General features: G+C 39.0%; 1 protein-coding gene across 3 annotated transcripts; it reads left to right on the top strand.

Moving 5' to 3' along the window:
• Positions 1–2,495: 2,495 nt before the first annotated feature.
• Positions 2,496–17,028, top strand: LOC106957710 (transcription initiation factor TFIID subunit 4). Of its 3 annotated transcripts, none has more exons than XM_015049149.1 (7): positions 2,496–4,111; positions 8,784–8,938; positions 14,126–14,272; positions 15,169–15,321; positions 15,697–15,819; positions 16,153–16,242; positions 16,634–17,028. In XM_015049149.1, exons 1-7 carry the CDS (start codon positions 2,740–2,742, stop codon positions 16,928–16,930), a joined length of 2,337 nt encoding a protein of 778 aa, XP_014904635.1. In that variant the 5' UTR covers positions 2,496–2,739; the 3' UTR covers positions 16,931–17,028. The 3 variants fall into 3 exon arrangements, with proteins under 3 accessions (XP_014904635.1, XP_014904634.1, XP_014904636.1); XM_015049148.1 differs by having other exon boundaries at positions 2,497–4,111; positions 14,123–14,272; XM_015049150.1 differs by lacking the exon at positions 14,126–14,272 and having other exon boundaries at positions 2,497–4,111.
• The last annotated feature ends 214 nt before the right edge of the window (positions 17,029–17,242 follow it).

The raw sequence follows: 17,242 nt of genomic DNA, 5'->3' as shown, positions 1-17,242 counted from the left end.
TGCTCTAAAAATACGCTTCCTCTCTTTTAAGTAGCTGCTCAAGTAAAACTACTTGGATTTAGAGAATATGTTTGGACTTCAGCAAATACATATAATCAAGTATCTTAATCAATTTAAATTATTCAATAAAAAAGATAATTCGTCAATAAAAGTAAACCTATCGCCAGCGGTTATTGGACAAGAAGCGGGGTACACCATGGGCAGCAGTCTATTACCAGACATCAGACACACAACACCCAAACATTGTCATTTTGCAATATTTTGCAATATTTTAAAAATTATGTAATTAGAGAGGCAACATTTTTAAATATATAGGTGCAAATTCTGTTGTTTTAAAGACTAAAATGGAAACACACACACACACACGCACGCACATGTTTGTCTGGCTATTTTTGTGGGGACTTTCCATTGACTTCCATTAATTTCTACAACCTAAACCTTACCTTTACCCTTTTCCTAACCCTAACCATCACATACCTAACTCTAACCCTAACCAAAACTCAATTCATACCTTAGCCCTAAATCTGACCCCTGACCCAAAAACAGGGTTTCCCCTCGTGGGGACCAGGCTCCGGTCCCCACAAGGAGCAATTGGTCCCCACAACGTAGCATATGTCAGGAAAATCGTCCCCACAAGGTATTACAAACAAACGCGCGCACACACACACACACACACACACACACACACACACACACACACACACACACACACACACACACACCAAAGAATAACACATTCAATTTCAAACAGAAGAAACACTTTTTATTTTTTTTAACATATGAAACATGTGTTACATATATGTATGTTAGAACACGGTAAAGTACTAACTACTAAGTGGCAATTTATGGTGTGTACCACACATTAATGTGACTAAAACTACAAAAGATTCAGCAGATAGAAAAAAATAACTAATTTATTTGGAGAAACACTACACTCATTTGTTGTCAAAACATTTCAGATACAGAAACATGTCTTTTTTTTTTGTTGGACCATCATCACATTTTACAGTGCTCTTAAACATCATTTGCAGGTAAAACTACTCACTTGAAATTGTGGGACAGGTATTAACACTACCCAGTGGTGTCAAACACTGATTCTGATCAATTTCAATTGTCGTGTATAAAAACATTTTTAATCAAACTTATCTGTTTGGGTGTTTTATATAGATCAATATCTCTTTAATAACAAACAAACAAGCAAACAAACATTAATAAACTTCTATGTAATTACAGTGTGGGATCTGTAGTGAAGCTCAAATGTTATCATGTCCACAACAGATTTGAGTTTAAAGTAATCTTTTAATTTTAAAAGACTACTTTAAAATTTAAGTAAAATTAAAGTAATCTTTATTCCTTCGAACTTCTGGGTCGAAGGGATAAGAATGCCCCAACCAGACTCCCAAGTCTGATGGATAATTTGTAGAGAGACAAAGATTAGGGTTAGAGCAAGGAGACTTTCCAACTTGAAAGACTTGAAGCTCCTTAGAAATGATAAATTATCAAACCACCGTGGAAAGATGGAAGGTTTTGCCACTGTAATGCCAATAAGCAGCCTTTCTCTGATTAATGAGTGATATGAATGGTTTGTTATTATAATAAAATGTAAGAAAACATAAATATATTAAAAAAAACATTCTTCTTTTATTTAACTTTTTTTATCTTTTGGAAGATATGTTTCTTTTCATGTCAGAAACCATCAATTTGTTTGATTAAAAAAAACAATCAAAATATGCTGAGGGTTTTAAAAAATTGGTAACAATGGTATATTACAAGAAAAATATCTTAAAGCAATAGAAATAGGAATAGGAAGCTTTACATCACTAAGGCATGACATTTTAGGGCAGTCAAAGATAGAAAAAAATTGAGCAAATTTCTGACAAAAAAAAAATCAGCAATTTTATAGAAAAAAATAAGTAAATTTTCAGTTTTTAAAAGTCATCAATTTGCTAGAAAAAAATCTAAGAAATTATTGAATTTTGAAACTCACAAATGTCCATGTTTTGTCTAGAAAATTTCTGAGATTATTCTCAAAATTTTTGAGTCTGTTTCTTAAGCAATTTTTGTCCTTTCAAACTCAGAAATGTCTTAGTTGTTTCAAGAGAATGCCTGAGATTAATCTCAACTTCTCTGAGTTGTTTTTGGAGGAAATGCACTCTTTCTTTTTTTTTCTATCTGCAATGGCCTTAATATGCCATTTTATCTGGGAATGAAAGATATTGAGATTTGTATTGTATTAAAATAACATTCTGAATGCAAGTTAATGGCACAAACAGTCAAAGGTCATATTTTTACTCTATTTAGGACAAATTGCTTATTGTTGGTTTCCTAAAATAATGACCTAAGTCATTTCATTGTCCAAACTGATTTGGGGAAGAAGAAAAAACTTTTTTCTTTCCAAAAGATGTTTTATGCAAAAAATAATAATACAATCACTTTTTTTTGCAAAGAAAATTACTTAAGCCATTATTTTAGGAAGGTCACAATAACAGATAACATTGATAAATGAAATTCACACCCAAAAAGACAACCTGAACACATTCTATGCCATTTACCTCAATAATTTTAAATAAAAATGAAATTAAAGCAACAACAACAAAAAAAAGAGTCAAGAGACCCAGGAGGGTTAAAAAATCTCCCGTAGAGCTCCCCCTCATCTGGTGACGTTAGGCTCATTCCCACAATGCCTAGTAACACGCATGCGCGGTGCGGCCGCTATAAAGCTGCTATCTGTGCTCAGAGATGGCGGGCGCCTCCGACCCCCTGGAAGATATGCTCTTTTCAGAGGTGGATGAGAAGGCTGTTAGCGACCTGGTGGGCTCTTTGGAGTCTCAGCTGACTGGGCAGAGCAACTCCGCGGGGAAAGCAGACGAAAACGGAGGCGCTGGCTCTGTGGCCCCTGCTAACCATCACTTAGGAAAAACGCTCCCAGCTCCAGTGAGTACCACAACACTAGAACAACAACAACAACCTGGACGGCGGAATAAACCTGAGATGCGCCAGGAGGTGAACTCTAAGGACGCAAGCCCGGATAAAACTGTCACCTCTCCGTCGCTGAGCTGCTCCTCTTCTTTTGGCGAGCCTCCCAGCACTTCGGCTGGCTGTGTGAACGCCACTAGCAGCGGCATTCAATCACATGGAGCATCCATCACACCGCTGACTGCATCTGGCGTGTCAACTTTGGCATCCCCGCAGGACAGCATCAGCACCACATCCAGTCGGAGCGCCAAGGTGAGCCAGTGCACAGGTGAGGCGCCCGCGGAGGCCAGCGCTCCGAGGAAGCGCGTCGCGACGCCGAGAAGGAGCCCCTCGGCGCGGATAAAGAGTTTGAACGGCGCAGCGGTGACGACGAGACGGAGCAGCATCACAGCGGTGACCGACAGCAGCATCATCAGCTCCGTGGACCCGGGCGCAACTCCGCCAAACTCCACTCGATCGGCCATCAACACTTCCACGTTCACTCTGTCCAACGCAAACCTCCCCGTGGGTCAGTCGGCTATTCCTCTGGACCGGGGGACTCCCACCATTGCCTTGCACAGACTCCCGAGTCACATCGTAGCCAGTATTGCCCAGAACGGTAACGGGACCAGCGTTTCGGCGCTGGTCCAGCAGGGTGCTCGGATAGAGCCCGCCACATCCTCATCTCCCACGGGAGATCTCAGCAAGGCGGGCACGGACACCGGAGCTTCCAAAACAGACGACTGTCAGTCCAATATTGTAACGCAAAGCCAGGTTGGTAGTGTGAGCTCTGTAATAAACACTGTACTACCGTCTGCTTCCTGCGCTATCACACCAGCAACAACCACTACAGCAGCTCCTACTACCACCACCACAGTGACCCAGCCTCTGAGCTCCGCTACAACAGCTGTGTGTGCCACCGCCATGGCGACCACATCTGTCTGTGGAACTGTCCAGACCACAGCTGTGACCTCCACCATGAGCATGGTCAGGCCCACAGCTCCCTCTCCAACACCTGCCGTGGCCACCCCTGCACTGTCTCAACCCCGTCCAGGGGTCCCAACGCCTCAGAGGATAGTAGCCCCCCAGCTGATTGTCAGACCTTCACAACAGCAGACCACCATTCAGCTTCCCCCTGGCTTTACCATCCCACAGGGTAAGCTTTTATTTTGGAGGGTTGGAGAGAATGTGCTTTTTTTTCCCTTGGTGTGCAGTGTGTTTATGTAAACGTTATTAAGCCTTGTTCTCCAGATTATCCTTCCCTTGTAAAGATGTTCACTGTAAACTATTTGAAGGTGGTTTAATTTGAAAATGAAGACGCACAGTCTGCTGCCTTGAAAGTGCAAGTAAAGTCAACTAGAGCATTGTTTTGGTTTTAAAGTTCATCAAGTTGATTTAACAACAAAAGGCAAATTGTCTAAATCATGGGTGAGCATTTATGGTATAGTTTATCATTTATTGCATTACAGTTCTTATAGTTATAAGAATTTTAATTTATCATTGTCATGATTAATTCCAAACCATCTCTTTTGTCATGATTGCTTTTTTACTATTTCCTCCACTATTTAATTTTTACTGTTTGTCCAAAAAGAGTCCCAAAAAAATCTAAATAAATTTGAAAATAGGGTTAAATGTAGTTACTTTGTGCACTTTAGTGATAAATCACACTTCTTTACGTGACAGGTGTCCAAAAGAAGTGTATTAAAAATCCACTTCTTTTAAATTATAGTTATGCGTTTCAAGAGCAGAGCATTTGTGTTTATGGAGCCATGCAGTTAGCTACAAAAGAGGTTATCAATAGTCCTTATAATTTTTGTTGTTATTAAAACAGTGGCACAATATTTTATGATAAAACTTTAAGTCCATATCGCCCACCTCTCGTCTAAACATTTTATAAGATCTGATAGCTCATTAACCTTCAATTGTTAGTAGTTATCGCTTAATACTGTAATTTACACCAACTAATTATTTCACATTATACAAGAAATCTGCTTTCACCTAGCTAAACAAGGGCACTTTTCTGTATTACTTTTACTCACATTATCAATTTAAAATAACTACTTGTTTTTAGCCAGTATTTTAGATTTTGAATCAACTTGGATGAACAAAATATCTGACCTGGTAATGCTATTTGTCTAGAATCATTTTAAATTTAGCTCAAACATTTGGTTCAAGCAGAACTTTAGCAATAGAAGAAAAATATCCTCAACTATTGTCAACGTAACACACTTCCATCTCACTCACGGTGCAACACGGGATACAAAAACATGCCGCTAAGCATCTTGGGAAATGGCTCCCACTCCTGCCCTTTTCTTCTTTCAGTTATTTTTATAACTGAAAGGAAATAAAAAACAAACTTTGTTTACTCAAAGTTTGTGTAAACAAAATTTTTTTGTCATTTCGTGGGGAATAAAAAGTCAACACAACTTACTACTTACTGTGAGTTTATTTTTTATAAACTCACATTTAAGTTAAAAGTCTAAAGCTTGCAATATTCCCTTTATTTAATGAGTAGAAGTTAGTGGACACAATTAAATGCGACTAAAATGTTTTACAGTGCACAAGGCATGAGCATAAATTTATCTTTTGTTGTTGCCCCACAAAGAAAACTATTGCCTCTCCTAACAGTTCATGTAAAACAGCGGTTCTCAAACGTTCCATAGAAAATCCGCAGTAGTTGTTTTTGTTATCAGTGTTGTGGCTACCAGCCCAAGGTGCCAGGCCTTTTAGCAGGGGAGGCACGCAGCATAAGCTCTACAAATGTTGCCTTCCTGCCATGTTTTTCTATTTGCACCCCACTCAGTGGGGAGTGAGCACCTCTTAATGTTGTAGACTGTGAATGGCTAATTCTGCAAAAACTGCTAAAATTAAATGACTGTTTCAGTTTTTTTCTTGGCTCCATTTGATCACATCTAGTCTAAAAATGAAAAAATAAATAAATAAATAAATAAATAAATAAATACTTAGACTGGTTAAGCCTAAATTGGATTATTCACTGTTTTAGACTTGGTTTGAGATTTACGAGGCCTTTGGGCTATCCAGGGTTGAAGGAGAGTGGCTCAAAGACAAAGGTTTGCCCAGGGTGCCATTAATGAAATGCCTCTGCACGTAATGCCTCACTATATCCAAAGTTTTGCCTTACCGACTTTTTCATTTGTTCTGTTTTGCCATAAAAACAGAAAAAGCATTCCTATCCATTTATACATGCTTAAAGTAAAATGAAATAAGCAGAAAGGCGCCTTAAAGTCAGGAAACAAGATTTTCTTCCAACCCTGACCTCAACATCCAATTTAGCCGATCTGCATGTAAAATAAGGTGATAATTGCAGTAATAAAGTTAATTTGTTCTGTGTGTATCTCATTGACATTTTTTCTGCACACTAATGCTGTCAGTAAAGATGTACCTTTAATGCTTAATGACATAGAATAAAGAGGCGTCATTTGTTATTAGCTTGTATTGCTAATTGCAATTAGCCTGTTCAATAGTTCAGACAGGAAATTCCAGATATAGAGCTGGCCAGTATGGATAAAATATATAAAAATATTATTTTTCTTCTTTGAAAGGTTTCAGATTTGAAGTCTGGTTTTTAAGATTGCATCTGTTTCAACACAAACTTAAAGAACAAATTGAAATATTCAATAAAAATAACTAATGAAATTTGAGATTTTGAAATGAGATTTACGAGGTTTGCTTGAGGCAGGAAGCAAATCTTCCTGCCTCAAGAATTGGTGGACTTTCTGGATTAATACTCCTTCTCAAGTAACAATATGTTGCTGTACAATTCCCATTTGCTGAACTGAGAGTCTGGAGGGAACTAAAGATCAGGGTGATGGCAAGGAGGACTTCCAACCTTAGAGGCTTGGAGCTTGTTACCAGATCAAATCATCAAAATACCTCAGGAAATATAAAGAGGATTTGATTAACAGGTTGCCAATTAGGATCAGTCTATTGATAACTGGTAAATAGTTACCAATTCTGCCTTTTTGTTGTTGGCAATTATCAATGGACTTGATAATTTGCCTTTTAGCTGCTTTCCTTATGAATGATTTTCTTGCCTTTAATTTCTATTTAGCTCCTCCACGACCCATTCCTAACATGTTTGCTGTGGTTTTGGTTTTCATGATGCTGTTTGTTCACATAGTTTCACTGACAAACCTCTTGGACCTTCACAGAGCAACTGTTGGCTGTTTATTTCAGTGTATCAGAGTAAAATGATCTAAATATAAATACATCCACAACTGTTGAAAAAGATGTATTATTTTAATTTGACTCAACAGTTATCCACTATTTTCTGTTGGTTTACAAGTTGAAGTGTCTGAATTAGACTGGCATTTGGGGCTTTAATATGACAAAAAGTGAAAATGTCAGAATAATTTTGCCAGGCACTGAATGTTAGACGCCTGTGAGATCAGTTTCAACAAAATATCTTCCTTTCAACTACAAACTTAATTATGTTTATTTGATAGAACCATTTTGAAGTAATGTCATCTCAAGGCATTTTATAAAAAGTAATTTTATTTCAGTCATACATACATTTCAATTGATCCCAGGTATCAAACAATGCAGTCGAGTTCAGTTCATTATTCAAATTAGTCAAAAAGTTTTTTGTCTAAGGAAACCCCGCAGTTTGCATTGAGTCACTGACTTGCTGCATTCACTTGTCCTGGACGAACAAGCAGCAACAGTAGACGATCACACGTGTCGCTGGTTTTTACAGCACTCCCTCATACTGAGCATGCATGTATCAACAGTAGAGAGAAAAAAACCCTCCCTTTTAACTGCAAGAACTCTCCAGTAAAACCAGAACCTGGCTCAGTACGAGCGACCATGTGCCAAGACTGATGGGGTTTCAGAAGACATAGCAGATACACAAAAAAGAAACAGAATCACTTTCTAATGCTTATGAAAAGTAAAAAGTTAATGGAAAGAGATGGAGAACGTTTAGTTTTCGGCCACATGCACCAGACACCGAATTTATCGGTTCAACTCAGTTAATCTGAGAGCAGAATGTACAACTATTCTGTATGCATTTTGTTCCAGTCTCACTTCCCATTGGTTTTAAATACTTTTAAGAAAAAATGTATTTAAAGAATTTCAAATATTCCACATTTATGGACATATGTTTTACTTTTCGAATTGAGAATTTGCTAGTTTTTCTAAATGGAAAGAACTTTGTTTTCTTTGTTTTATTGATTGTGCTACTGTTCTTACTTACCTTGTTCATGGTCAGTAGCCAGAAGGGTTTCTGTGCTGCCCTTCCTCTGAGTCATCTGACCTCAGAAAAAAATTATTTAGTCTAACAGTACCATAAGGGTTAGAATACACGGTCAACTTTGTTATTTACAATAAACTTTGACAAGTTGTCAATGTTATAAAAAGAAATGCATGAGTAAGTCGACCAAAGGTCAGAATCAGACAGTTTTACTATAATTAGATTTTATTGGTTAATGTGTACACATATTAACTAACAGAAGGCATTTTCTTTGAGTTTGTTGAAAGGAGAAATACATGTTTTGATGCTTAAATCTGAATGATCGTTTAGTTTCTTCATATTCTTTTGATTTCAAAGCTCTCTCTACCTCTATTGAAGTACCTGCCATGCAGTTTTGGCTCTTTTATGTGTCCTAGTTCCCATGTGAAATTTGTTTAAAATCTTAATTGTTAGGTCAGACCTCAAAGAAAAGCCTTAAATTCAGACATCGATCTGACCACTAAATGGGAGGGAAAGTGCACGAGTCATGAGACACAACAACATAATTGAGGAATGGCCTTTGGCTGTTTCTTCCTCATGACCTAAGCGCTAATAGTCGTTCCTCGCTGCCATGCAGGAATGGTGCTGGTGCGCACCGAATTGGGCCAGTTGGTGTTGGTTCCTCAGCAGGCTTTGGCCCAAGCCCAGGCTCAAGCCCAGGCCCAGAACAACATCTCTCCGAGACCTGCTGCTCCAACGACGGGAACGTCCTTCAGAGTAACAACTCCACAGGTGAGACTCGCCTCCAGAGCTCAGTGCTAGTTACCATCATGCAGTAACATCCCTTGTTCTGGTGTGTTATGTCTCTGTGGCATGGTCTGCTTTTACGCTCACCATCATCTGATTGTTTATAGGTAAGGACAAAAACTGGAAGCATGCTGCTGTTTGGTAACTTTCATATAGATTCATTCAAACTATTATCATTTTTTAAATTATTATTATTATTTTTAAAGACATTAGGGTTTTTTTATGGTTTTATACTGGAAATGGAAACAGCATAGTTTTATTTGAGTTGGGAAACATATAGGTATTCAAAAATATATATATTTAAAAAATGCAATAATGTAACTATTAGTTGTAAAAAAAAACAATATTTCATTTGTTAAGCTGGTTGGTCTGTAAATGTAGCTACACCAAATGGAACTTGATATCTTTTTTTAATCCAGATATTAACCTTGTTAAAGAAAGTGCTGATGACATGCCCAATATTCTCATTTAAGGAATTTTTTCCTATCAAGCATTGTTGAGGTCGAGATACAGTCTGAAAAATTGGGTATGTTCTTTTTTTTTTTTTCCCCCACATATTGGGACATCACAGTCAGGCCCCCCTTCATGCCACATTATAACCACCGTATAATCTCCAATATCTCCTGACATTTGAACCTAATGGATCACAAAAATTTTAGGAAACATTATTTCCTTGTGAAGACTTTTGTAGCCCTCTTTGCACTCTTTGCACTCAACACATGGTTCCTCCTTTTTCCATAAGAAACATGTAGGAACCCAGTAAATCAACACAGCGCTACCCTGAAATGCTGCTAATTTGAGGTCTGCTAAGCTAACATATCCCATGCAACAGACAACCATTGTAATGGTTAAATTAATTTCAAATTTACATTTATTTCTTGTAGCAGCTGCTTTGTGTGGAACAAAAAGTGAACTATGTAACACTTGGAAAGTGCAACCCACATATCTTCATTTCATTGCAGCTTAAGGTGCATTTTTATATTATATTAGGGCAAACAACCATTTTTAGCTCTTGAGAGCAAGCGTGATCACAGCTAAGGTGTAACCCCATGTCTTTAGCTAGTTAATCTTTTAGTTAATCTCACGGTTGGTGACCTTTGTGAAAATGAATTTGACTGATTGAATTTGATAAACTTTGATCTTTTTTCACACTGTTGAGCCTGAACCCCGTGAATAAATGCACGGCTTAACTCTAGTTGTTAATTGCAGTATGATTGATATCTTAAAACGCCTAATTAGAACAAATGGATATACTTGATTATTTTATCCATAAATTCAATTGAGATTAATTGGTGAATTAACATCTCAAGGCTTCATAATGACTCCACGGGGTCCTCTCATAAAAAATTTAACGGGTTGCTGAATCATTAATAGGAATTTGATTATTATCACCTGTGGATACATCATTCATTTGGAAGCGGGAACTTATGCTTCTGGGTGCACACCTTTGGAAAGTACTAAGTGTTCAATTACAAGGTAGGTAAATGTTTAGGTCCTCTAAGTTCAGATCAGTTTTACTGACACAGAGCACCTGCCAGGTAAATAAATGTCTTTATGATTCAGAACAAACCATTTAGTATTTTCTTAGTCATTTATTGTGGTTTTTATTTTTTATTTTTTATTTTTTCATTTTCTAATAATAGTGTTATTGGTCAACTCTAAAGCTTTAGTTATAACTATAAATGAAATATGAGGATCTGGAGTCCATAAATGTTTCAAAAAGTATTTATCTCTCAATAAATACAATCTAATTTCTTGGTTAATTGTTTATTTATGGAATTGTCACTAAATACAAGTATTTAAAAGAAATGTATATCCCTTAATTTTTCAGAGATGAAAATAGTTTCCATCCCTGTTCACTATTGTGGGAGACATATAAATAATTAAAGTCTTTATGTTATTATTGTTACTTGAGCTATTTCTCTGAGTGACTGTTTCTCTGCTATTTGAAGAATATAAGCATCATGAATTGCATGTTATCTAAGCTTACAATTACAAGGCTTTTTGACTGGTTGTTGAATAATTAGTTTAAAAAGGATGAAAAGCGTTTTCTTTTTGTAGAAACCTGACACCCCAAGAGTAACACCGTCTTTTAACTATCACTTTCCATTTGTTTTTTGAATCTGTACGTTTTTGTGTGTGTGTGTGTGTGTGTTTCCCTTCATTATGTCCAGTAAAATACCTCTTTTAAAGACCTCTTTTTTGGACAAAATGTGTGACGTATGAAGGAGCTTAAAGGGGCTCGACTAGTGAGAGCTTGCTGCTCTTATAGCATAATAAAAAAACACAAAATAAAATCCAGGGTAACCACTTGTCTTCAGAAGTTAATATAAATACTTTTATTGTATGTCGACCTTAGAATATTAATGAGCAAACTGCACCATGGTGACCTAAGAACACACAACACAGGGCAGGGATAAAGAGTTTGAGAGGTTTAAAACAGAGTCAGGGTAAAAAACAATGTCCCAAGTCGTAAAAACCTCTTTGGAGTGAGTTTTGTGTTAAGCCAGGAAACAGCCAAGATATTCATAGTAACTCTGGAGGAGCTGAAGAGATTCACATCTCAGGTGTGAGAATTTTAGGAGTAACAAGAAATTAAACTATGTATTGTTTTCCTTCCACTTCACAATGATGTACTTACCTCAGTTTAATCTTCAGTCAATAAAAAACATTGAAGTTTGTAGTTGAAGTTTGTGAAGTGTAGTTGCAAAGACAAAACATTGACACTAGAGGGCAGCATTTCATTACTCAATTTTTCCAGTTTGGTTCGTCCTGCTTTTATTCTCTGACATTTACTATTATCTGTTCCTCCTAATTTCTGTGCAACCTCAAGATAAGACAATATTTTGGTTTTATATCATCATGCTTTATTTCAAAAGTCAGTGAAAGCTAAAGCATATTATATCTGGGGAAATAGAAGAAGGTGGTAGAACTGACATAAAAAAATGTTCAAAAACGCGTCCTCTGTTTGGGTTCATATGCAAAATGCCGAATGTCAGGGTTTAAAATTCAGAAATGTAACATTCTGGTGTATAACACAACCTTGCAGGTAGTTCTGCTCCCTCAAAGAATAAACTTTCATACTTTTTAAACCTGGCATTGAGTGATTGTTCTCATGAAATGTTTTCGCCTACATAATCATGAGAAAAACTGTTAAATGTTAGACAGCAAGTTGGTCAGGGTGTTGTGGATAGAAATCTGTACCAGTTCAGAGCAGAACTTTGCTTCCAGCCAGCCAACCTGCCTCCATCCTGACATGCTCCGCTCAAAAGAGACTCGCAGATTGTCGTCGCCTCTCCCAGTCACTCTGTTGACAAATTAGTGGGCCGCGGCGTTGCCATCTCGACAGGAAAAGCAGTAGCTGTGAAATGAAAGGGAATGGTGTTTATTCCCAGAGCTCAACCCCTCTGTCGGCCTGTCACTCTTCCTATGAGCCCGAGGGGAGAAACGGAAGGCATCCTGAGCTTCCTTCCTTCCATACCTGTTAAATCATTCATCATCCAACTGCCTGATTATTTTAAAAAGCTAACAAGGCTTTGGTTCTCCAGTGTGCTCATGTGGGAGTGAAAGTGAGCACGAGTGGGGCATAGCTGGGGGTGGGATGCACCCCGTGGCTCCTACCTTCCCCCCCCATTCATCCGTCATACACTGACTTCCCCCAACTCTTTAGCTCTACAAAACTTTTAGTGGAGGGGAAACTCCCTCCTCCTTTTCTTATCCTACTTCTGCACCGAAAAACTGCCCACGTTTTCACTGTGTGCGTGAAACTACAGTTCACACGAGTGTAAAACCTAACAATGTATCGCATCGCTATATCAATATTTGCTTAGATGAAATTGTATTTGTGTTTGGCATTCATACTATGAATGCCATGACTATATTTAGCCAATTGGATGCTCTCTGACTTCCCTTGATTCACATAACGTGTACATTTTTAAGTGGCTAAGTTGCCAAAATTCAAAGTAAACCGCACCGCATTTCAATATTCATCAAAAGTATTGCAATTACACGTTTTCCTAATATTGTGCAGCTCCGTTTGAGCCTAAATTTGGAAGCATGTGTGTTTGTGGAGGTATTTCTATGACTTCTTGGTCTTGTTTGGGAGCCAGAGGTCAGAGCAGAAGGCCTCCTGGGTTGTTTTGGCCAGGAGTTGGGCTATATAGTAGCGTGGTGTCACACTTCCCCCACTTATTGCTTTCCCTGGCTTACAAGGAAGACAGATCCAGCTGAAAAAGCAAAAAAACAAACAAGTCATTGTATCCAAACTCAAGGAGTGCCACCCTTAACAGTTTTAAACCAAACTACAGTTAGCAGAATGTCTATTAGGTTGGCAACAGAGCAAATAGCCCAACTAATTATTTGGCCAATATTAACTTGTTATAATTATGTTAATCTGTATTTATATTTTTTACAAGATTGTCAATATCACATGCACAATAAATGTTCTGGATAACACTTTCAGAGCAGTAGTAATCACAATATGTTTGCGTTGGCAACAGGAGGAATAAATGTGGCTTTTCTGTTTTTAAATGAAAGCTGTTAGATCATGTTCTTTATTTCTATTAAAATGTTTGTGTGTAAATACTGTGAGGCAGTCATCTTATTCTAAATAATAAGCTGAAGTAAAAATACAGCTTCAAATGGCTAAAAAATGTGTTTTCAAACAATTGATCATTTACGTATGGTGAAATGGTCATAATTTCTCTTTCATGTCGGGGATTTTCTTCAAACGACTATAAAGAAATTTATATTCCCTGACTTAAAACGGAGAGATCAGAAGATTTGAACCGTCTTCCTGTGATGCAAGCTGTCAGACTGCTAGAATAGTGAATTGCTTTTCAGACAGGGGTCCCATCATCTAATAGAGACATTTTTTTTTTATTTGAGCTTTGATGGAGGAAAGAGATTACTTCACCCTGCTTTTAAGATTATTCCAGCTTTCCAGCACAACATGCTTTGTTCCACAATTTCCTTCCATTTACACACATAACATGATGGGAACAACCAGTGCCTGCATGACATCCTGATTCTCTGCAACTTGGCTTTGTGTCAGTCTTTACCGCCGCCATCATGCTCACACCATCTTCTCTCCTCCTTGTGACCTTTCTCTACGTGTCTGCGAGGCACGCTCCGGCTTTTTCCTTATCCTGTTGCTCTTTTTCTTTCCAGCAGTCTCCTGCAACTTCTCAGACCACAAGGCCGTGCCCTTTGACCCCGGCCAAGATGGCACCGTCTCCCTCTCCCGCACCTTCCAGCCCTGCCCTCCAGACCTCTTTCTCCTCTACTTCCTCCTCCTCCTCTTGTCCTGCACTCCGCCCTGTGAGCTAACACTCCTCGAATGATGAATTCATGTGTTATTCCTGCAGCCGTCCTGATAGCTCATGTTGAGGAACAATGTTAGGATGTGGCTTTGTTTTTGAGAGGATGTTTTGCATGAATTATTTCTTGGAGTTTTGTTTTTTTCTCTCTCTAAGGAAAATCAGAATTTATTCATTATGCTTTCTAAAATATCTTACCAATAAGTTCTTTCCTGGGTTATTTAACTGCTATCAGATAATATAGAAGTGTTAGCTTTTGGTTGCTGAGAGACCCTTCTAAACTGTTTTAGGCTCTGGTTAGTCTGCTTTCTTTGAGCTCTAGTTCATTTACCTTGAAAGTCCGGTTTGTTCGGGGAGATGTGAAGGGCAAGCCTAAAAATTTAGGCCTGTCGCGATAGCTAGCATGTGTTCGTTTACCCAAGACTAAAGAGAAATCTTACAACCACAAAAATCTGAGCTATTCCAGTTTTGATTGTGAAGAAGGACGGTGCCATCATGTCTTCTTCAGAGGTTTTCGTGTCGTTTCCTTCGGAGCTTCTTGATGCAGCGCTGAGTGCGCTTCAATATCTGCTTTTTCTTGTCAATCATTCATGCACTTATTATTAAATAAAATATAAAAACACATCACTACAGCAGAAGCTGTAATGTCGTGCCGGTAAGGTGGTGCCAGCCATGAGTGAGCATCAAGCATAGGTTTAACAGATAACTCTGTTTCCAAGCTTCTTGCTTGTCACTGCCTCCCCTCTCCTCCTCCTTTTCTGTTAAAAGATGTCCGCTGAAGTCAGGAGACCAGATGTGACAGGAGCGCCGTGGCGCCTGCCTCCTGTTCTCTGTGGCCTTGCTGCGAGCAAAGCGTCACGTCCTGTTTGTCTCTCTGTCTCTTCCTTGCTCTTCCAGAAGGGCCCCGTGGTGCCGACCGTGGCAGTGACGGCTCCGCAGCAGGCCCCCATGGCCATCACCCCCCAGGCCCAGGCCCAGCCTACCTCCCAGCCAGCGGCACAGACGCAGACGAGCGTCGCAGCGGCCCCCGGAGCTCCGGTCGTGTCCCAGGTCTGTTCTCCGCCGTTTCCCAGGAGGCCGGCGCTGGTTCCTGGCACGGACAAGGAGTCTCACACATGCCCACAAACATTTGCACCCATGCATTCACACTAGTGCATACCCAAGGACATGCAGCCAACATGAACTCTTGCTTGTTCGCAAGGCTGAAACGATTAAGCGGATTAATAGCAATAAAGTGGTTATTGAAACAGTCGTCAACTAATTTAGTGATTGATTAATCTTTAACTGGAGCATACAGACCCAAAAAAAGGCCAATTGCTGAAAGAGTAATATTCTCATCTTTATTTTCTAATTTAATTAATTTTACAATCTTATTTTATTTTTTTAAACATGGTAAAAAAAAAAAATATTCCCCATGTTTCACAGGAGATGCAAGAAAATGTGAAGAAGTGTAAGAATTTCCTGGCTACACTTATCAAGCTGGCGTCTCACAACTCTCCGTCTCCTGAGACTTCCAAGAACGTCAAAGCTCTGGTTCAGGATCTGCTGGTGGGTGTGAGAAACCAAACAAACTGTATTGTCTTCATTATTACATAAAGTGTATAGCAGCTCTTTTTAACATGGCAGACATTAATGAAATTGTATTTCTTGAACATCTGACTAACTTCAGGTGGTAAATAGCCTAATTGAACTAGTCAACTTTGACCTTTTGTGTGTTTTGTATTGAATATTTTCAACCTGTAGATGGCAGCATGAAACTTTTTCCAAAATCTACTTTCTGAACTCATGAATTTTCAACCTTTGTTTTAGAATATACTTTAAGGTTTTAGGATCACCATGTTAATCTGCCTGGTTCTTGTTTCTCTTCTTTCTGTCCGACAGGATGCCAAGATTGAACCAGAAGAGTTCACCAGCAGGCTGCAGACTGAGCTCAAGTCGTCTCCGCAGCCTTACCTGGTGCCATTTCTCAAGGTGGGCTTTTTGTTTGGGGGTATCTTTTTAATCTATCAATTAAAATCGAAAGGCTAAGTAGCTTTATTCTGGTATTGATAGCTGCAGCAGACATTTCTTTGAACTTTTTTTTTTTTACATTTTCTCACATTACAACCACAAAGTTTATTTTATTTGGACTTTCTGTAACAGACCAGGAAATGTGCACTTATAGTTTTTAATTATTATCACAAGTAAATATCAAATGTACATGGCACGTTTGATACGCATGCGCCACGTTCAGTCGTGATTTCCTAAGTAACGATAAAACAACCAGTGTACCCAGCTGCTGAACTTGTTGTTGCAGCTGTATGTGCTGCTTTGTGTTGCTGTGTGACTGCAATCTTCATGACCTCCCTGTGTGCGTCAACAGAAGAGCCTCCCGGCCCTGAGGCTGTCTTTGTTGAACAGTCAGCAGTCCCTGACCCAGCCCCTGCAGCAGGGAGTCAAACCAGCAGCCGGCGGCACCCCTCCTGCCATGGTAGCTGGGCCAGCTGTCCGCATACGGCACCCTAACAGCGTCAGCACCACTGCGGGTGCCAGCGTGCTGCCCGCTGGGACTGTCGGACATGCAGCTGCCATGGTACGTACAGAGCAGAGCCGTGCTCCGGTGCAGACACAAACACGACAGCCATGTTCACGAGCACGGGTCCAATTTAAATTGAACTGAAGCCCTCAATGACTCATGAGAAGAAAACGCTTATACTGTTGTTTTCTTGACATCCTGAATTCATTAAACGGGTATGAGAAAATCCTTTGGATCACTACTATATCATTAGTTGATGGGTTTTTATATCGAGCTACATTGTTTTGCTGGAGAATGTAGAATCCTGTGATTTAATGCATCACATCCAAGAGTGAGTTTGGTGATGACGCAATTCCCGCCGAAACTTCAGTGATTGGGAAAGAATAGATTTGGATGCACTCAGATCTCTGAAAGTACCCCACTTTTGATAAACTGACCTCAACAAGCTGCAGAAAA

The sequence above is a fragment of the Poecilia latipinna genome, unplaced genomic scaffold, assembly GCF_001443285.1.
Source record: "Poecilia latipinna isolate Pla-1442-1.1 unplaced genomic scaffold, P_latipinna-1.0 Scaffold929, whole genome shotgun sequence".
Lineage (NCBI taxonomy): Eukaryota > Metazoa > Chordata > Actinopteri > Cyprinodontiformes > Poeciliidae > Poecilia > Poecilia latipinna.
The sequence above is the reverse complement of the archived record's forward strand: the minus strand, read 5'-3'. Positions and strand labels throughout refer to the sequence as shown.

What these genes read in the sequence shown, in the direction of transcription:
- LOC106957710 (XM_015049148.1), top strand. Translation starts at nt 2,740, where the DNA reads ATGGCGGGCGCCTCCGACCCCCTGGAAGATATGCTCTTTTCAGAGGTG. An exon ending in TCAGAGTAACAACTCCACAG is followed by an intron (nt 8,939 to 14,122) that starts GTGAGACTCGCC and finishes TTTTCTTTCCAG; the next exon opens with CAGTCTCCTGCAACTTCTCA. An exon ending in CTCTGGTTCAGGATCTGCTG is followed by an intron (nt 15,820 to 16,152) that starts GTGGGTGTGAGA and finishes TCTGTCCGACAG; the next exon opens with GATGCCAAGATTGAACCAGA.